The 21,408-nt window shown below is 33.5% G+C and overlaps 2 protein-coding genes across 2 annotated transcripts; both read left to right on the top strand.

Moving 5' to 3' along the window:
- The first annotated feature begins 1,646 nt into the window (after positions 1–1,646).
- On the top strand, positions 1,647–3,212 carry LOC131182991 (uncharacterized). The gene is made up of 3 exons (XM_058152578.1): positions 1,647–1,888; positions 2,465–2,595; positions 3,046–3,212. The coding sequence occupies exons 1-3, from the start codon at positions 1,647–1,649 to the stop codon at positions 3,210–3,212; spliced, it is 540 nt and encodes a 179-aa protein (XP_058008561.1).
- Positions 3,213–16,606: 13,394 nt separating this feature from the next.
- LOC110644822 (leucine-rich repeat receptor-like protein kinase PEPR1) lies at positions 16,607–20,657 on the top strand. Its single transcript, XM_058154085.1, has 2 exons — positions 16,607–19,958; positions 20,063–20,657. Exons 1-2 carry the CDS (start codon positions 16,619–16,621, stop codon positions 20,383–20,385), a joined length of 3,663 nt encoding a protein of 1,220 aa, XP_058010068.1. The 5' UTR covers positions 16,607–16,618; the 3' UTR covers positions 20,386–20,657.
- The last annotated feature ends 751 nt before the right edge of the window (positions 20,658–21,408 follow it).

The following is a 21,408-nucleotide window of genomic DNA, read 5'->3' as shown; positions in this document are numbered from 1 at the left end:
ACTCACAACATTGGCTTGTGGTATCCAAAATGTGAATCATTTGATCTTATTGGTTATAGTGATTCAGATTTTGCTAGTAGTAGACTGGACAGAAAAAGCACTTCTGGAACTTGTCAATTTCTAGGTCATGCATTAGTTTCATGGCACAGTAAAAAGCAAACTTCTGTTGCACTTTCTACTGCAGAAGCTGAATATATTGCAGCTGGAAGTTGTGTTGCACAGATTTTGTGGATGAAACAGCAGCTTGAAGATTTTGAAATTAAATTTGATCACATTCCCATAAGATGTGACAATACTAGTGCTATAAACCTATCAAAAAATCCTGTCCAACACTCTAGAAGCAAGCATATTGAAATTAGACATCATTTTATTAGGGATCATGTTCAAAATGGTGATATTCAAATTGAATTTGTCCCTTCTGAAAAACAGCTTGCGGACATTTTTACAAAGCCACTTAATGAGGAAATTTTCTGCAAAATAAGAAGAGAACTGGGTATGATTGATGCTCTTGATTAAGTTTTGATGCATTCTCATGTTTCTATATGAAAATAAAGTGATATATGTTGGTTTGTAGTGTTAAAAATGCATTCTGATATTTTTGGTGCAATTTGAAAAATTCTGGGTCTTATCAGATATGAGCAGTATTCTGCAGAATTTGATCACAGTGGCATACTAATTTGTTTGCTAATTTTCGTGATTACTAAATGCTTTACCACTGCTCCTAACTTTTCGTTGGCAAACTGGAAGTCAGGTTTGATTGTACTAAAACTCTAAAATTATTCTTACTTTTCGAGCGCCTATTCTGCATGTTTAAAGAGCATATTACTTAAATACCCCTCTATTTAGAGCATTGCATCTTTATGTGATTTAAGGGCAAAATAGACTTTTGACATATAAACTAGCGCGGGACTCAATTTTTCAGAACCATTAATCTTCTCTCTGCTTCTCCACTGGTACACGGTACCCGTCCTCTGCAAATGTCTCCATTTGTGTCTTTTCAGTTTTAAAATTCAAAATTTCTTCTCTTTTTGTTGCATCACCTCCCAAAACCCGAACGAACGCGTCTTCGCTCCATTTGCAAACCCATTTCGCTCGCAACCTTCCAAACCATCGTCTCCCTTCATCTTCCTTAAAAATTTCTGAAACCCATTGGCTGTGAATCAAATCGATTGTTTCAAGTTAGAAAATCCCCAAAATCATTTTATTCATTCCCCGTTATTTGTCTAAATCTGCCGAAAGAAACCACTTCTTGTTGGATTAAAATTTTCTGACGCATTTGGTATCGATTCGCATTCTTTGTTTCTACAAGTCAGGTATTGAATCTAAAACATTAATAGAATCGTGTTTTACATTTTTTTTGAGACTGTTCTATTTTTTTTGCTTTTGCAATGAGCTGTTAATTTTTTTTTTCGAATATTAGCATTACGTAAAAATGTGGTATATAACAAAATCATGAATCGGTTGCCATGGATTCTCAAAAACCCGAGTATCTCTTATTGTTTGTTCTATTTTTTATGACATTGTGCTAAGTTGTGATAGAAATATGTTGATGTGCTTCGAATGATTATATATTGGCTGCTCACATCATTAAATTTGTGAACCCAGTTTTCACTATTCCTACGGCCTAATTTTCTTCTGGGTTGGTCATGGCGCGGGCAAAAGGAAAAGGAAAAGCCAAAATTACTACACCCTCATCATCTTCGGATTCCACTGATGCAAGTGTTCCTGCATCTCCTCCTCCACAAAGAAAAGCTCCTCTGGTAATTGGAAAATCAAAAGAAACGCCCAAGAAAAGAACCAGAGAACCTGTCCAAGAAAAGGGAACCAAAAAGAAAAAGACTTCAAAACCTCCAGTTATGCATATGGAAAGGGCCATTCATGAACCAAGGTACATTCACTGGCCTGCTTTTACTGAAGTCTCTGTTCCTTTACAATCTTTGTTTAAATATCAAAAATAGGACAAATTGTGCTCTAACACTGAAGGAGTATATGTGGACTTAGTGCAAGAATTTTATAAGAATTTAAGAGTTGATGATTCTGAAAGAGATGAGTCTTTTAAGGTAAAAATGAAAGGAAAAGTCTATGAAGTGAAGGTAGATAGATTAGCCAATGCCCTAGGAATCCTAAACAGTGGGAATAAAATTTGTTCTCACAAAGAAGTTTTTGCTGTTGGTGGATTTAATAAAAGAGATTTTGAGACTGAAGTGTTCAAAGGGGAAGTAAAAGATAAGACTAGCATTGCCCATGCTCACCAGCACATCAAAATTTTTCATAGCTTTGTCATCTATGTGCTGAATCCTAGAACTGGCAGTCCAAATTATTTAAGTACTCTGGATCTCTGCATAATTTGGCATATTGTGAATCAAATTGAATTTAATCTTGTCTACTTTATGCTGAAGTAAATTATGAAATGGAAACCACCTTACAAGTTACCCTATGCCCATCTTCTTAATGGTCTGTTTAGAGACTTTGGGATACCTCTGGAAACTGAGAAACTTAGGACAAATATGATCCTAATTACAAGTCTGCAAAAAGATGATGATGGGAGAAAACTTAGATTTGAACAAGGTGCTAGTTCTAAAGATAGTGCAAGCGGTACTGTTAATGTTGAAGGAATTTTGGAAGAAGTAAACAACTTGAGGGAATTTGTTTAAATTGAACTTGGAGAAATACAGAAATTTAGAGGTTTTCAAACTGTTCTTATGAATGCTCTTGACTCTAAAATTGATGGCACTTTGATGTTGATGTATAAAATTATGGAAGAATTATTTAAAATCAAAGTTCATCTGGGTATTTCAAGCACTAAAGTTGGAGAAACCAGTAAGGCTGCTACTGGTTCTGTTCCTCAAAAAGAGAAAGAAGAAGAAGAAGAGGAAGAGGAAGAAAAGGAAACAGAAGAAGAAGAAGAAGAGAAAGAGGAAGAAAAGGAAGAAGAGAAAGAAGAGGAAACTGAAAAAGATGAAGATGATTCTGATGATGAAAATGGAATAGGAGGCAGCAAAGAAGGAAATGGGAAGGATATGAGTGACTCATAATCTGAGACAGAACCACAGACTCCTGCTCCTGTTGCTCCTGCAAAAGAAAAGGCAAAAACAGCTCAAAAGGAACAAAGAAGCAAGCAGAAAGAGGAAACTGGTAAACCATCTGGCAAAAAGGCTAAAACTGGTAAAAAGTTGACAGCAGAATCTGGTACTATCACAGAATCGAGTTAGCAAATGCCTCGTTGTTCCCTTAACACCCGGAACTGAAATGGCTGCTGAAATTCTTCAAACCTTGAGTGATAAACCTGTCAAGCCAAAAAAGGTGAAGATGGCTGCTCTAAGACCAATCAGACGAAGCTCTAGGCTGAAAGGATAAACAACCATACTGCATGTTTACTGATTGAATTTTGTCTAACAGTCTGTCTTTTAATTTGCTACTTAGTTTGCTACTTTTAGTTTTTCTGAACTTTAATAAGTTTGCTATATCAGTTACTGTTTTGACTGTTTATTCACTGCACTTAAACTGAATTTTGATTTATCCACATGTGCATGATTTCTCCCGTTATCTTTTGATGCTGACAAAAAGGGGGAGAAAATGAATGAGTAATCTTGATGGTATAACTTGTGGTTGATATAGTTTGTGATTAGTATATTGTTGATATAACTTTATAGTGTGCATATTGTTGATATGACTTGTGAATGATATATAGTTTGTGATTAGTGTGCATATTGTGCATATTTAGTTAGTATCTTTAGTCACACTTGACTCCTTAAGAAAATACTTATGAATATTTCGTTGAAATTATTAAGGGGGAGTTATTTGTGATTAATTGTTGATATAAGCACATACATAGGGGGAGTTATTCTCACATATACATTCATACATATACTCACACTTATTAATATTTACATGGTGATTCAATTGAGTTTTGTCATCATCAAAAAGGGAGAGATTGTTGACCCCACAAGCTCAAAGGAGCATAGATTTTGATGATACCAAAACTCAACTAGAATCAAACTAAAATTGTTTTAAGTGTTGTGCCTCTCAAAGAAAAAGACACAAGGATTTCATGATGGATTCGTGCTTTTGAAGAAAGGATGACATTCTAAAGATAACACAGGACGAATCAAATGAGATAAAAGAAGAAAAGGTTACCTTCCAAGGCTACATTGAAAATCAGATTTAAAGGTACATATAGTATAAAGAGTCAGTTTTATTTTTAGGATTACTTGTGAAAAGAATTGAGGAGTAAAAGTCAATGATGCTTACTTTTAATCTCTCAAAAGATTTTTTTCTTTTAAATATCATTATTGGCCTAAAAAGTATTTGATTATGATTTGGTGTAAAGTTTTATAGTTTTGAAAGTTATGCAGAAAAGTTTTCCTGGTATGCTAATTGGTTTGCTACTTATTTTAGTATACTAACTGGTTTGTTATTTTCTCCAGTATGGTAACTGTCTCAACTCTGCACAACATCGCAGAAAAAGACAAAATAACAGCTATTTTCTTGAAATTTGTAACTGTAACGTTCAAATGAGTTCTCAAATGGTCAAAAACGTTCCAAAGCTATAAATACACCTACCTTTGGCCATTTTGCACTTAATGAAAGTCTCTCCACTGTTCAAAATCATAAAAGCTTTCATTCAAAGTGCTTAAAGTGTTTTTATTGCTCATCATTGGCTTATTTACTCATCTCTTCTTTATAAATTCTGCTGTATTGAGTGAGAGTGAGTTTTAAACACATTATTATCATTTATGAGAGGTCATTCAAGCACCTATTGAAGCTTGATTGTGAAAAGTGTTTGAGATAACACTTGGTAGAAGTGTGAAGCTACTTGTAAAAGCTTTGGTGAGAAGATTTGTAAAATGTTTTTTGTCTCTTGCCTTTAAAAGAGAAGAATAGTGAAGTAAAGACTCAAAGTAGAATCTTTGAGAGAGTGGATGTAGGCTAGTTGAGCCGAACCACTATAAAATTTCAGTGTTCATTTTCTCAACCCTTGCTCTTTACATTTATGCATTTTAACTTTATGATTGATATGTTTTTGCTGACATGAAAGTTGAGGCCATTTGCTGTTAACCTTGCTGCAAACTGAGAAAATTAGTTTACTGCTAAATCTGCTGATATCTGATTTAATCTACTTGTTGTTTGATCTACTGTCAAGTAGTATATCTGGTATACTGCTCTGGTTACTGTGTTAAAAACTTATCCAGATTACTGATATCTTTACTGAATGCTAATATAATTTGTTAAATCAGTATACTGATTGCATATAGCCTAACTTTGAATCAACTTGTCAATAAAAGCTGTATTATTCATATTTCACATTAGTCAATTGAGTTGAACCTAGCTGCAATTTTTAAAGGTTTTGAGCAAGAACCGAAAATTGTTTTTAGAGTCCAATTCACCCCCCCTCTTGGACATATTTTGGGACATCAAAGTGGCTTGTGTAGTGGGAATTGAAGTAAGTGAAGCTACCCTTGGTGACCTGCAGGACTGAGCATGAGTCCAACAGGTTTGCGCAGCAATAACTAGAGTTGTAGAGGTTCAATTGGTGCAAGGTCAATTGGACATGAAACTAGATACATAATGGCACAGCTTTGGTGAAGAAACCATTCCCAAAAAACCAAACCAAATTGACCTAAAGATTGCCCTAATCCGAGTGACCTGCAATCTGCCTGGGTAAAATGACCAAATAAATAGTTTTTAGTCATTTGGTCATAACTCAGTGTAGAAAGGTCCAATTGACCTAAAATTTTACTAGCAATAAGATGAGATATAGACCTACAACTTTTATTAATAAACCTAACCCAAATTATGACCATAACATATTCAAAACGTGACCTGCAGCCACTGCTCAAAATACTGTAGATTTGGTCAGTCCAGAAAATCTGGAAAATTTGTAATTCGGCCAGTTGTGGTTTTTGGGCCATAACTTGAGTTACAAAACTCCAAATGAAGTGATTCAAAAAAATAAATGTAACTAGACAAAATAAGGAACAACTTTCATGTTGATCACTTTGCCAAATTCGCACTGCAAAAATGACTAATGGAACAGTAAACACAAAGCTTGAAATCTGAAAATTTTGAACAATTAACATTAAGCTTAGAAATGGTATTGGCAATCAATACCAATAATTTTAGAATGCAAAATGTGGTATGTTGGGAGTATTAAAACTAATGTACCTATTGTTTATGCAAAAGTCAACATTTTTTTTTACTAATGGAATGAATAGTAACACCTAAACTTAAATTTCAAGAATTGTATAAATTAAGAGTATAATAAGCCCTAGTACACCTAGTAAGATTGGTTTGGATATGTTGGCATGCCAATAGGGTTCTGTTAACAGTACTGCATATGGCTTCATGCCATTCTGTGTTTTATGGCCTCACGTGCCATTCTGTGACATAATAGCCTTTGGCTATGTTGATTGAGTTGTTATACTCAGGTCTTTATCCCTGATAATAATTACAGCTTATTAGCTGTTCTGTTGCACACCGGGAGACACAATGTGACCGATGGTGTGATGGTCTGAGGTACTTAGTACCTAATGCCAGTTTACCCATTTATCCAGTCTAGTCTACTAGTAGGGACTCGGGCAATGATAATGAATCTTACAAAATTTTAATCAAATGTCAGAAATTAAGTCTACCTACAGTGTGAACATACATTCTGCATATCTATATTATTTTAGTTATTTTATTTTATACTATCACCACTAAGCATAATTGTTTAGTGCGTCGCTTTTGCCACGTGCAGGTACTGGAGACATAGCTGGGGAGTCCAGCAAACCTCATACTAGGTGAGCTTTCAGATCTGCACATAGAGTTCAGAGTCACCTCACATTTGCAGTGCATTTGGTAGGATATTAGGCCACTTTTGGTATTTCGGTATTTTGTATTTTGTAAACTTCTGTAATGTATATTGTAAACTCATGTAATTATGCTTTTGATGTAATTATTTATGAACTATGTTCAGTAATAAATTTATCTTTTATTGAATTGAGTGTGATATGAAGTGAATTGAATTTTGAGATATTGAAGTCGATTGAGAAATTGTGGAAAGTATGTTGGTGGTTGACTGAGATTGAATTTATGATTATATTGGAAGTGTTTTCAACAGATTCATAAGAACTATTTTTCTAAATTACAGCAGGCACTCTGCCGGATTTTCTATAAAAATTGCGAAAAAAATTCAGATTTATCAAAAATTGTAAATAAATAAATAAAAAGGAATAAATTGAAATGGCAATATGAATTGGTGCTCCGGCACACTGAATGGCATATCTTGCTTGGCTACACTGTAGACAGGTAAGAGGTGTCACACATATTCATTTGTACAAATTCATTCATGCTCCATTCTTATAGCAAAATTCTCAAATTTGCATTAATTTACATAATTTGCAACTAATTACATAAGTTTGTCAAGTACAGGATATACAAATAATTTACAATATGCTTAGAATGAACAAAATACATAACATGTGTAATATGAGCCCTATCTACATGCATTGCTGAGGAGGTGACAACCTTGTATACTTCTGACACTTCCGCAGATCTAGACTCCAAAAACCCCAGTCTAATGTCCACTGGGTTGTTATCTTCAGTACCTACGCGAAGGAAACAATCCATCGCGCTAAGCATTGCTTCTTAGTGGTGCAATAATATAACAAGAAAATAATATACAAATAAAGGTAAAAATAAACCATAATTCGAATAATTTAGATCTATAATTAATTTAGTTTCTAATATTAACTATCCTCTATCCTGCCATGTTCTTCTTTGGAGGTGCTCAGTTCAGAAATTTGCATTAATAATGTACCAGATATGAATAATCTAAAATTTAAACTTATACTTATATTCTTATGTAAGTCACATTTGTAATGTTATTTAAGTTATAATTCTTCTACTAGTCTTTTTATCACTTCCTTAATACTTTCTAAATTGTTTACAATCATTTCGTAATATTTAGAATTTTTAGAACTAATCTAATTTACTTCAGACCCTTCTAAAAAACAAATTTTTGGAGCTAATCTAATTTATTTCATAACTTTTTACTAATTTATTTGCTTTCTAGCATTTTTAATTGCTAATATTAGTAACTTATTTTAATAAATTAAACTGCCCAAGTAACCTATGACAGGCTGACTAAACTGGATAACGGGTCGTTGGCACTGGACACCGCAGTGCCTCAGGCCGTCATACCATGGGATGCAGAACGTCAACCACGTATGCAGTTAATATGGCTAAAAAGCCATGATAATACATAATCGAGTATAAAAGCTATGAATGTTGGCATAAAGCCATGAATGCGGGCATAAGCCATGAATATAGGCATAAAGCCTTTCGCAGTACTGCTAAAATAATACCCTATTGGCAGGCCAAACTATCCAATCTGACACACGTGTCTAGGCAATACAAGGGCACATAATATCATTAAATATTAATATATTGTATTTTATGACTTCATTATTTCATGATAAATTTCAATTATAATTTATACATTCATTTGATCATTTATATGATCACAATTCACATCAATTATCCTTTTATACCATTGTACTCAAAGTATTTTTCCTTTCTACAATAATGAGAACTAATGTCTCATTCATACATTAATATGGTTCATTTATTCATTTATTATGTTATTCATATTGATCACAATTCTAAACAATGGTTCACATGTACTATTGTATTCAAAATATTTTTTTCCTTTCTCTCTTGATGGGAACTTAAATCCCAAATAGCACTTTTATCTCATTTATACATTCAACAATCCATTCATGTAAAGAACATTTCATACTTCAAGTTGTTTTGATAATATATCATGAATTCCACTGGTATTGGGAGTATAAATCTCAATTACCTATTCCAAGTAATCCATGAACATTTCATGGATTCCAAATTTCATGCCTTAATTTCCTTTACCAATTTAGTTCTTACACTTTGTATCTTTGTATTACTATTCACCTTACTATTCACTCAAATTGTTGACTTTTTTATACATAATAAATTTATTAAACCTAAATTCACCAAGATACGAAATTTTTCATTATAAAGTTGTTGGTATTTGTTGCCAATACTATTTCAAAGCTTAGTGTTAGTTATTCACAATTTTCAGATTTCAAGCACTAAGTTTACTGTTCCATTGGTCATTTGTACAATAGGAATTTGGCAAAATTGTCTTCATGAAAGTTGTTCCTTTATGTGTCTTCTTTAATTTCCTTTTTGAATCACTCTAATTAGAGTTTTGTAGCTCAAGTTATAGTCATTTTATCATAACTGGTCGGATTGACCTGTACCCAGAATTTCTAGGCAAATTGGTTCTGCTAGATTTGCTGACCTAAGTTTGGTTGGCAATTTGACTAGGTTATGTTTAGAATTTGGATTTGTGTTCTTCATGAAAGTTATAGGTCTATATCTCAGCTTTCTTTTGATAAAATTTTACGTCAATTGGACCTTTCTACACTGAGTTATGATTAAATGAATAAACACTGTTTATTTGGTCATTTTGCCCAGACAGAATGCAAGTCACTCAGATTAGGGTAATTTTTAGGTCAACTTGGCTTGGTTTTCTGAGCAAGGTTTCTTCACCAAAGTTGTGCCATTATATGTCTAGTTTCATGTCCAATTGGCCTTGCACCAATTGAAACCTATACAACTCCATTTATGGCTGCTCAAACCTACTGGACTCACAACCAGTCCTGCAGGTTACCAAGGGCAGCATGCCTAAGTTTAACTCCAACATCCTTACTCACTTCAATTCCTCCTCACACACATTCAAATGGTCACTAATTGACCATTACAATGTTAATATACCATTACATAAGTAAAACTCTAATTTTTCACAAACCCTAATTTTCAAAGTGTCCATTTCATGCTATCCATGCCATCTAACACATCCAATCACAAATACCTACTAAGCAACTCCAATAAACACATTTTATTTCATTTAAATTCATCAATTCCCATAGGTACACATGCTGACCAAAATTCTTCTTCCATCAAACATGAATAATTTCTCAATTTTTTTCTTGTAATTCTTTCCATTTTCATGCTCAAATTTAAGTTTACTAAAAGAATATGGAAGAAAATAGCATTAACCTCTTTTAGCCACTTTCTTGGCTTGTTAAAACTTCAATCTCTGTTCAATTTTCTACTACTTAAAGCTTCCTCAAGGTTTAGGGATAATTTTTTTGTGAAGGAAGCTTAGGGTTTTGGGGTGGAAAGCTTAGGGAAAATTAAGCTTGAGCAAGAGCTTTCATGAAGGTCTTTTGTTCTCTCTCTCTCTCTCTCTCTCTCTTGGTTCAGCTCGTATGAAGAAGAAACTACTAGTTTCTTTTGTTTTTTTTTTTATCTCATTTTAAGTTCATTTTTATCTCTTTTTATTAGTTTGTCAAATGGTGATTGGGTGGGGGCATGTTAATGACATCATGTGATGTCATAATTCATAATTTCTTTCATTTTTCTTTTCTTTTTTTTTCTACTCATTTTTAATTAATTTTTTAGCAATATTTATTAATATTTTATGTCATAATAATTATTTACTTAATTGGACAAGTCGGTCAAAAAGCATCTCTGAAGACGAATGACCAAAATGCCCTCCGTTTGACTTATTGAGCTAAAATCGTCTGTACCAATCGAAAAATTTTTCTAAGCCTTTTCTTGGCATTCTAATGCCATAGAAACCTCAATGACTCTTCTCTGAAGTCCCAGAAATTATTTTATGAATTTTCTCTCAGGTTTAGGGCTTCTAGTTGTGAAGACCGCAACTTCCCACTGGGTTATCCATCACCAGGGCACCGACTCATTTAACTTGGTTGTATTTTATTTCAAAAATTTTTCCTAAATTTTTCTTATTATTATTTGAGTTATTTATGATTGCTTACTCTAGTCTAAATATTTTTCCAAACGTTCTAGCTGTCCAGACCGACATCGGTCACCAGAACAGTAGAATGTACGGAATTGCTACAGTGAGGGTGTTACATACTGTACCTTTGAATTCTGTAGCCCCATATTTCAGTAGTTTGTCATATTGTCTAACTGGAGCCTGAGGTTGCACCACAGGTGACTAAAGTGAAGCTTGAGCAAGCATACTTCCAGCCATCTGTTGGAACATTGCAGCCATCTGCTGGGCAAATTGTGCAGGAAACTGCAGTATTAATGGGGCTGGTGCCACTGATCCACTTACATTTTGAAGAGCTGGGGCTTCCTCTTGTGCCTCAGCCTCTACAGATTGCTCAACTGAGCGGTCCCCTTCTTCCATTTCAAATTGGGGGTAGGATATCACCTGAACAAATAACACAACGAGATTTCTCTCCGTTAATTCATATTTATAATGTAATGCACTCTATGTAACAAATAAGGACATTGAGCAGTTGTAATAATCAAAGAAATAGACAAATTCACAGGTCAAAACAAACTTTAAAAATTTGCTCTGATACCACTAAAACATGTCACACCTTACCCTTCTGTAAGACATAACATAATGCCATAGTATACCTAATGAATTACCGACTCCGTCTACCAATAACCCATTAAATACATTACAAGGGATTTTAAAACAATTTTCTTACTTTTTGAAAGTGGTGAGCTTTTCTAACAGGTATTAAAAATATTTACTTGAAGTTTAAAGATTTGATAAAATTTTTATCCATTTTTATTTTTCCGCAAATTTTAGAAAAATTTCGGCAGAGTGCCAGCTGTATTTGAGAAAACCGAAAATTTTACCTGTAGAAAACACTTCCAATATAACACTTCATCAATTCACAACCACCTTTATAACTCAAATCAACACAATTTCCTCCAAACTCCACAATTCAATCAATATTTCACAACTCAAAATTTAAATTCAATTATTTCCAAAAATAGTAATAATTAATTTCATATGCATTGCATTAAAGAAAAATTAATTTGCATTTATCAGTCTAAAATTTACATCAGAAAATCTAAAATAATATTATTGTAAAATCTGTACAACTGCTCATGACCACTTTACAAATGTACATATAGTCAATTGCATCAAAATAAACATGTACAATCAGGGTATAAAATTATATTCGAGAAAAAGTCCAGAAGTAGCTCTGAAATCTTCAGCAACTAACTCTACTGCTCTACTAGTCTCTCTATCTGCGATAGCAATAAACAGCTATCGCTGAGTACTATGACTCAGTGGTGCACAACATACTAAAATAAAATCTTATGCATAAATCAATTCACGTTTATTCACATATGGTATTGAAAATGAAAAACAAATACAAAACACAATTTATAATTTTAGTTAAAACAGTCTCATTTCGGAAGTCCCAAAACAGATTTCATAAAAACACACAGTTATATCATGCCATCAGTACAATGTTCATCTCAATAGCCGGAGACTTATGAGGAATCTCAAGGCTAGCTAGCTCAAACTATGGGTACCCATTCAATTTCTTCCTCTATTGGCACACACCTCAACACTTCAGCCAGAGAAGGAATTCAAAATTCAAAACTAATTCCTCCCATTAGGCATGCTAGTGAGGCATTCAGATATATGGTTATGACACTGTGGTTTCAAAACTATCTTAACATTTTACTAACCATTTATTGACAATTCAAACATATACAATTAAATTCCAATAATTTAGGTCAAAAGCATGATATTCATTTCATTCACAAATTTGCAATAAAAATAAATCACAATTTATTCATAAAAACAAATTGTTAAGAGAATTTACAGAAAAATTTTATGTTTTGCATAAACCTTATGCGAGTCGCCTCTAGGCCTTGACTTGATGTCTCGAGTTCTTTTCTGGTATTCTTTTCAACTGAAACACATAATTTTATAGTGTTTCAGTATTATAACATATAATAAATTCAATAATAAATTCACAATTACTTATGCCTAGCTCTAATATGCTTAATTTAACGTTCTTTGAATTTTGTATTTTGGGTTTACTATTTACGATACTATTCAAGTCAAATTGTTGACTTTCTTATGTTTAATAGTTATGGGAATTTCAATTTCACCCACATACCACATTTTGGTTGCTTAATTTGTTGATTTTGGTTGCCCCTTCAATTTTTAGGTCTCCTAGGCACAATTTCAAATTTTCAGTTTTAATGTCCTGTTTTGCACTGTTCCATTGATCATGTTGCTGTGGGAATTTGACTAAGTGTTCCTTATAGAAGTTGTTCCTTATTATCTTAGCTTTATTCTCCTTTTTGAATCACTCCATTCGGAGTTTTTTAGCCCAAGATATGGCCATTTGAACATAACTGGCCGGATTGGTTTAACCCAAATTTCTGGGCACCTAATTTGTTTCTGATAATTTTGGACCACTAATTTTAAGTGGCAAAATGATTGGGTTATGGGCAGAATTTGGGTTGGTGTTCTTCATGAAAGTTGTAGTGCTATGTCATACCTTTCCAATGCCACAAAAATCAGGTTATTTGGACCTGTATAGCCCAAGTTATGGCTAAATGAATAAATACTATTCATTTGATCATTTTGGTATAGTGGCAGTGCACAACACTTGGGTTTGACCTAATTGTTCACTATGTTAATGTTATTTTATGGGCATGGTTCCCAAATGAAAAATATGCCATTATGTGTCTATTTTCATTTCCAATTAGCCTCATATCAATTGAGTTGGTAAATTTTCAGTTTTAGTTCCTAAAAGAGACCTAGGTCAAGCTACCAGAATAGTGACCCTAACCAATCTGAATTGCACTTGGTTTCTACCAATTCAAATATACCACAAATGGTCTCAATTGACTATTTCTCACTTCAATTAGGGTCATTTGCACCAATTGACCATTTCCTCAATTTTTCAAGAGGCTTAAGAACCCTAATTACATAATTATGTAATCTAATGCAATTAAAGTGTACAAGTCTTGTTTACATGCTTAATTACACTCAATTACCTCTTTAATTTCATCAAACTCATACCCTTCTAACTCCCTTAAATGCTGGCCGAAAATTCCATTTATCCCTCAATAATTATTTTTGTTTGATTTATCATTAATTCTAAGTTAAATTAACCTAAAACATATGCTTCAACTAAAAATTTCAATTTAAATTACTTACCTCTACCCTTGATTTCTAAGTCTCCAAATCTTCACTTTTCTCATTCCTTTTTCTTCTTCAATCTTCTTTTCTAGTTGAGATAACAAGGTTTTATAGAGAATTTTGGGGGAATTTAGGGTTAATTGATGGAATCAAAAGCTTGAGACCAAGCTTTCATGGAAGAAATAATGGAGGAGGAAGAGAGAGTTTCGGCCAAATTGGGTGGAGAAGAAGAAGTGAATTTCCTTTTTAATTTTTTTATGTATTTTAGGTGTAATTATGTGTATTTGACTTAGGAAAAAAATGTCAGAAAATTAAAATTAATTTCGACATCATATGTGATGTCATCACATGATGTAATAAATCAACTTTGTAATTCTTTTTCTTTTTTCTTTACTTTTTCTTGTTTCTTTAATTTAATTTCCGATTCCGAAATTTTCGTTTCTCCGATTTTATTGGACAGTTAGGTCAGGAGTCCTCTCTAGGGGTGATTTGACTAATTTACCCCTCGCCAGTCTGATCCGGTTTGCAAGTAATTCGATATTTCTTTAGGATCCCTTACCTAATTATTTGACCTGTTTAACAACTCTTTTCTGTGATTTTCTCTTTTCCACTGTGTTCGCAATAGTCCTAAGGACAGCGCGGCATCACATTTTCCGATTCAAAATTCGGGTTAAAACTGACCTCGTAGTCACTTCTTGGGAAAGTCACCCATCGCTGTGACTCCGGCTCATTTAACCTTTTATGTTCTGTTTTTCTTATTTATACTTAACTATCTAGCAATCACTAATTATTTGCATTCAGGGCTTATCTAGATGTTTTAGATGTGGTTCTAATTCTCTTAATTGTCCGGACTGACACCGGTAACCGGAACAGTGAAATATACCAGGTTATACAAATAGGGTTGTTATATAATGTTATACAATTATGCAATAAATATTATTTTTATATTTTAATAAATAATTATAAAATTACTTTAATTAATAAAAATGAAAATTTTTTTTTATCAATTATAGAATAATTTTACCTGAAATATTTTAAAATTATTTATTTACAATTTACTATGCTGATAGGAAGGAACACACCATTAAAATGGCTTGAGTAAAACACTTAATTTCTGTGCATAAAAATTAACCAGAGTATATAATTAATAGTAAATATAAAAAAAAATACTCAATTATTTTAATACTTGATAAAAAGGTTTTTAGACACTTCAAAGTTATTTTTTAAATACTCAATTATAAATATTTTCACACTTTTATTATTAATAACATTATTTTTATTAATTTCCATATATGTCTTCTTCTCATTTTTATGAAACAAAATTTTTTAATTATTTTAATTTTAAAGCATATTAATTTTGCTTCATTTACAAAGTTTTTTTATTTTATTAATATAATTTTCTAACAAAAATACAATATATGAAAAATATTAAAACTTAAAAACTTTTTGGAAAATTTTTTAAAATTTTTTTATAATTAATTGAATACAAAAATTTTATAATTACAGGAGGATATTACAGATAACTTCAAGAATAAAAATTATAACTAAAGAGTCAAAAAAATTTTCGGAGAGAGTCATTATTATTATTATTATTATTATTATTATTATTATTATTAAGAGTATTATATCAAATTAATAGATAAGTGTCAAATATAAGTGAGTATATATGATTTATGTTATATAACAATTATTTATCTATTAAGTGTAACACTCTCAAACTATTTAACACTCCAGCTGATTTAATGCACTCTTATTTTAGGATAAATAAATTTGTGGAAATTTAATTATTTTTTTAAATATTTTTCTCAAAAAGTATTGGAAATATTGTTTGTATCATCCATGTGTCAATGCGAATCTATTAGACTTAAAATTAAAATTAAGAATAATTGTATAAAAAATCATATACATTGCTAAAAATTGATAAAAATATAAAAGTCATGTAAATTGATTAAAAAATATAATTACATGAAAAGATATAACTCTTCTTAATAGTTACATATATGAAGTGATGCAACCATTAGATCAAAAAGTGCCATAACTTATAAAATAGTCAAAATTTTGTTTTTATTAGTGACATAAGAAAAAAAATATAAAACATAAATGTAAGTGAAGTATATGCACTGAGTGGTGGCACATATATTTTTGGTCTTGACATAAAAGACTATTTTTCTATTCATTTATAAAGCAGTTGATTTTTATAAATAAGGTACTGTGAATAAATCTACGTAGTTTATGATATTATATGTAATTACATAGTTAATTAATAAAATAAATATAATAAAAATATTAAGATTGAACATAGATTAGAATCTATATATTTGAATTCATATATTAGGTATTTATATATTTTCTTCATAAATTTTTTTTATTATGACCCTAATGAATTCTAAACACACCAACAAATCAAATGCTCATTGGCAATGGCCCATATGCATATGATTAACCCTTCAACACTCATCAGTGAGTTGTGAGAAACATCACTTCTTCCTCCAGCTTGTAGCAATTCTTGTATCTCAAAAGCTGGACCCATTTTAGTATCTTTTCTTTGAATCCAAGTGACATTTTTTTTTTTCATTATTCAAATCTAAAATGTTTCAGAAAATGACCAAAACTGACCCCTTGGAACTATTCTTTTATTTTATACATCTGGTGCTCAGTACCGTACTGCCATGTCTAAATCCAAAGCACCGCTTCATCAAAAGCAGCAAAAGAAAACAATCAAAATGCAATAGTAGAAAGCAGAAGCAGCACCCAGAAAACCTTCATTTAGAGAATTCAAGTTCAACCCTCAAATGGCAGATGCAAGAAATGATTTCTAAATCAATCAAGAAAAGGAAAACAACATGTCACAGTTTTCTTGCCACTTTTAGCTATATGGCTCTTACCATGTTCTTGCTGTGTCCATATTTTGTTCTCATCTCTCGTATCCCTTTTCTAGCTTCATCACTCTCGTTACCTCCGTCTGCAATTTACCTTCTGCAGTTTCGTGACAGTCTTCCACCAGTTTCTCAGCAGCTCTTGCCATGGAATCTTTCAAATTCAACTTCTTCTCCTTGCAACTGGCCAGGAGTTTCTTGCTATTCCGTCAAGAACTTTCAAGTTAAGGCTTTGAATCTTTCAGGATTCGGTCTATCTGGGATCTTGAACAACTCCATTTCCTATCTCTGCCTCCATAAACATTTGGTCTCTCTTGACCTCAGTGGCAATAATTTCACTGGTGTTATTCCCCAGCTGCTTGGAAATTGTGGCCATCTCAATACCATTCTTCTAAATGACAATGGTTTTGAAGGTTTGATCCCTACTGAGCTTTTTCAATCAAAACTTCTTTTACTGGTGGACTTGGGCTATAATTCTCTCTCTGGTAATATTCCTCCTGAGGTAAGCTTTTGCCCCAATCTTGAATACATAGGATTGTATAACAATTATTTAAGTGGTGAGGTTCCAAGTGAAGTATTTTCACTATCAAAATTGAAGTTCCTGTATCTGAACACAAATAACTTAACTGGGTCATTACCAAATTTCTCACCTTCTTGTGCAATCTATGATCTTTGGATTCATGAGAATGCATTTTCTGGATCTTTGCCTCTTTCTCTTAGTAACTGCCAAAACCTTACCATGTTTATGGCATCTAAAAACAAATTTGAAGGGGTCATTGCACCAGAGATTTTCAAGGGTCTTCAGCAACTTCAAGTTCTTTATCTTGATGAAAACAAACTTAAAGGGGAAATTCCAGAAACTTTGTGGGGTCTTGAAAATTTACAAGAACTTGTTCTTTCGGGGAATAAGCTCAATGGTACCATATCTGAGAGGATAGCTCAGTGCTCTCAGTTAATGGTTATTGCTCTTTCTAGTAATAATCTAGTTGGCCAGATTCCTCAGTCAATTGGAAATCTCAAATATCTGAACAGTCTAATTCTCTTTGATAACAAGCTAAATGGCTCACTGCCTCCTGAGCTTGGAAATTGCAGTTCACTTGCTGAACTTAGGATTCAGAATAACTTTATTCGTGGGCGTATCCCTCCTGAAATTTGTAATCTTGAGAATGTTGAGGTTCTTTTTATGTTCAATAATCGTTTTGGAGGCGAAATTCCCTGGCAGATAGGAAGAATGAGTAACCTTGTCCAATTGGCCATGTATGACAATAATTTATCTGGCAGAATCCCTTCCACAATTACCCATTTGAAAAAAATCAACTTTCTTTCATTAGCTCATAATAACCTTACGGGAGAGTTACCTTCTGACCTTGGGAGAAATTCTCCAGGTCTAGTCAAACTGGATCTAACTGGTAACCACCTCCGTGGATCAATTCCTTCTAGCATATGCAATGGCAATAATCTTTCAGTTCTGGCCCTTGGGAACAACAAGTTTAATGGGAGTTTTCCAACCTTTATTGGAAAATGTTTGTCCCTTAGGAGGGTGATTATTAGTAACAATCTTCTGAAAGGGAGAATACCAGATGATTTGGAAAGGAATTCTGGGATTTCGTTTCTAGAGGTTCGCAGAAACTTGCTTGAAGGGAAGATACCTCCAGTATTTGGTTTTTGGAGCAATCTAACAATGATTGATTTTTCAGAAAATAGACTATCTAGTGCTATACCTCCTGAGCTTGGAAAGCTTACAAATCTTCAAATCTTAAGAGTTGCTTCTAATAGACTAACTGGGAACATTCCCTCTGACCTTGGTCATTGCAGAAAGTTGATTAAAGTGGATCTAAGTAAGAATGATCTCTCAGGGAAAATTCCTACTGAGATCACTTCATTGGTAAAATTGCAAAGCCTTCTCCTTCAAGAGAACAAACTTAGTGGAGTAATTCCCAACATTTTTTCTCCCCTTCAAAATCTCTTTGAGTTACAGCTTTCTAATAACAAGCTTGAAGGTCCTATTCCCTGTAGTTTGAGTAATCTTAACCATTTTAGTTCAGTTCTTAATTTGAGCTATAACAAGCTCTCTGGTCAAATCCCAGGATGCCTTGGCAATCTAGACAAGTTACAGATTCTTGATCTCTCAAGCAACGGTTTCTCTGGTGAGATACCAACAGAACTAAACAACATGATCTCCCTTTACTTTGTGAACATATCGTTCAATCAACTCTCAGGAAAACTCCCAGCTTCATGGATGAAAATAATGGTTTCATATCCAGGGTCTTTTCTTGGAAACCCAGAACTTTGTTTGCTAGGTAGTGATGCAAGATACTGTGGAGAAGTTAGAGATGGCCGTACAAGAAGGTATCACCTGGCTGGTATAGTTGTTGGTGCAGTTGTCTCCGTATCATTGCTTTGTGTTGTGATTTATATTACAGCGGTTCGAGGCCTTCAGCAGAAATACTCCCGCGATCAATCACTTCTTCGTGAATGTCAATCGGTAACAGAAGATTTACCAGAGGATTTGAAATTTGAAGATATAATGCGTGCTACTGAAGGCTGGAGTGACAAGTATGTTATTGGGAGAGGTAAGCATGGGACAGTATACCGGACAAAATCTATGAACTCCAGGAAGCATTGGGCTGTCAAGAAGGTGAATTTATCTGAGACAAACTTTAGCCTTGAAATGAAAACCCTGAGCTTGGTTAGGCACCGGAATGTAATTAGATTGGCAGGTTACTGCATCAAAGATGGATATGGGTTCATTGTTACCGAGTACATGCCTGAAGGGACACTTTTTGATGTCCTGCACAGACAGGAACCTCGCTTGGTTTTGAACTGGGACACTAGATATCGCATTGCTTTTGGAATTGCTCAAGGCCTTTCATACCTTCACCATGACTGTGTGCCACAAATTATTCACAGAGATATCAAGTCAGATAACATTTTGATGGATTGTGAATTGGAACCAAAGATTGGAGATTTTGGGATGGCAAAATTGCTCCTTGGTTCTGATTTGAGCACAACAAGGTCTTCAGTTGTTGGAACATTGGGTTACATAGCACCAGGTATGCAGCATTCTACCATATTGAACTATGCTTTTACTTCATTATGATATATCATGGTAGAAGCTCGAGTTCTAAATTACTTTCCTCTTGCTTCCACAATTCAGAAAACGCATATGCCATCCGATTGACAGAGAAAGTTGATGTGTACAGCTATGGAGTCATTTTATTTGAGCTCCTTAGTAGAAAATTGCCAGTAGACCCCAGCTTTGAGGAAGGTCAGGATATTGCCTCCTGGATGCGGAAGAAACTGCAAGACAATGATGAGTACATTTGCTTCCTCGATGAGCAAATCAGTTTCTGGGAAATAGATGAGCAAAAAAGGGCTTTGAGATTGCTTGAATTGGGGCTTGAATGCACTGAACCACTGCCTGATGTGAGACCCTCCATGAGAAAAGTGGTTGTTTCTCTTATCAAGTTGAACAATTAACATGAAAGAGGTGTAAATAATAGAGAAAAACCAAAGTTTTGGCGGTCACTTAGATGACTCCACTGCAAAACAGGAAGATGAAAGATGACAAATGATGCATTGGTGTAAATAACAGGCCTGGAGATTTTGTAACGGTTGTGTTCTCTTTCTTGATTATTTCAGTTGCCATCTATATAGAAATTTTAGGTTTTTTTTTAATGATTTTTTTTACTCCGATGTGTTTGAACTCGTAATTTCACAGTACTTTGAATGAATAAGCAAGCCTCGCCTAATCTTATGACCTCGGGGATGAATGAGGTATTTGCATGGCTGTGATCTTAGACTTGATGCTTAATCTGTATCAAAATTCAAAGAGAAATGTATTCAGGCTAACTTGAGGCTCCCATTCTTACTTTACAGGATCTTTAAATAATCATGAATGTTTTCTGGGGGTTTGGCACAAGTTACAATTGAATCCATACAATTTCTAAATTTTGCATTTTAATTCTCACACTGCTATAAGCACAACTTAGAATTTAAGAGACTTCTGTGTTTTGTGACATTGAAACCTAAACATACCCATTGCTGTCGACACCATATTTTGGCCGATCACCGAAGTCAATGAACTTTGAAAATCGACCCCCAACTGATATTCTTCAGTTACAAGTAACTTGATTAGGAAATAAACCGATCCCGCATCTAGTCAAATGCTTTCCAATCTCTCAACAAAGGAGATCACACCAATATCAGGTCCCCATGCCATCCAATCTCATTTCCGATCTCTCCTTTATAAATATTGTGGAAAATCGTTTAATAAAGTTAAGGTTTCAGTCTGACTTAATGGTGTTTCCGATCTTAAGTGTTCAAATCAAGTTTCCAGTTTTAATGATCTCAAGTTCTATCCGGTGTTTGGTCTCAGCTTAGGCCGATCTTATGGTTACAATGTTCTTCCGACCTCTTATACCTAGATTAATAATCGCTGTTAAGTTTGATGTCCTAATACGTTCAAACAATCAAGCACTCATATAATTTGGATACTTTCCG

This window comes from Hevea brasiliensis, chromosome 9 (assembly GCF_030052815.1).
Source record: "Hevea brasiliensis isolate MT/VB/25A 57/8 chromosome 9, ASM3005281v1, whole genome shotgun sequence".
Taxonomy (NCBI): domain Eukaryota; kingdom Viridiplantae; phylum Streptophyta; class Magnoliopsida; order Malpighiales; family Euphorbiaceae; genus Hevea; species Hevea brasiliensis.
This window is presented reverse-complemented; position numbering and strand designations above follow the sequence as displayed.

Excerpts from the sequence above, each read along its gene's own strand:
- LOC110644822 (XM_058154085.1), top strand. The coding sequence starts at position 16,619 with ATGTTTCAGAAAATGACCAAAACTGACCCCTTGGAACTATTCTTTTAT. Across the intron at positions 19,959-20,062 it reads ATTGGGTTACATAGCACCAG|AAAACGCATATGCCATCCGA; the intron begins GTATGCAGCATT and ends TCCACAATTCAG.
- LOC131182991 (XM_058152578.1), top strand. The coding sequence starts at position 1,647 with ATGGCGCGGGCAAAAGGAAAAGGAAAAGCCAAAATTACTACACCCTCA. Across the intron at positions 1,889-2,464 it reads AGGGCCATTCATGAACCAAG|AGACTTTGGGATACCTCTGG; the intron begins GTACATTCACTG and ends TGGTCTGTTTAG. Across the intron at positions 2,596-3,045 it reads TTCTAAAGATAGTGCAAGCG|AACCACAGACTCCTGCTCCT; the intron begins GTACTGTTAATG and ends AATCTGAGACAG.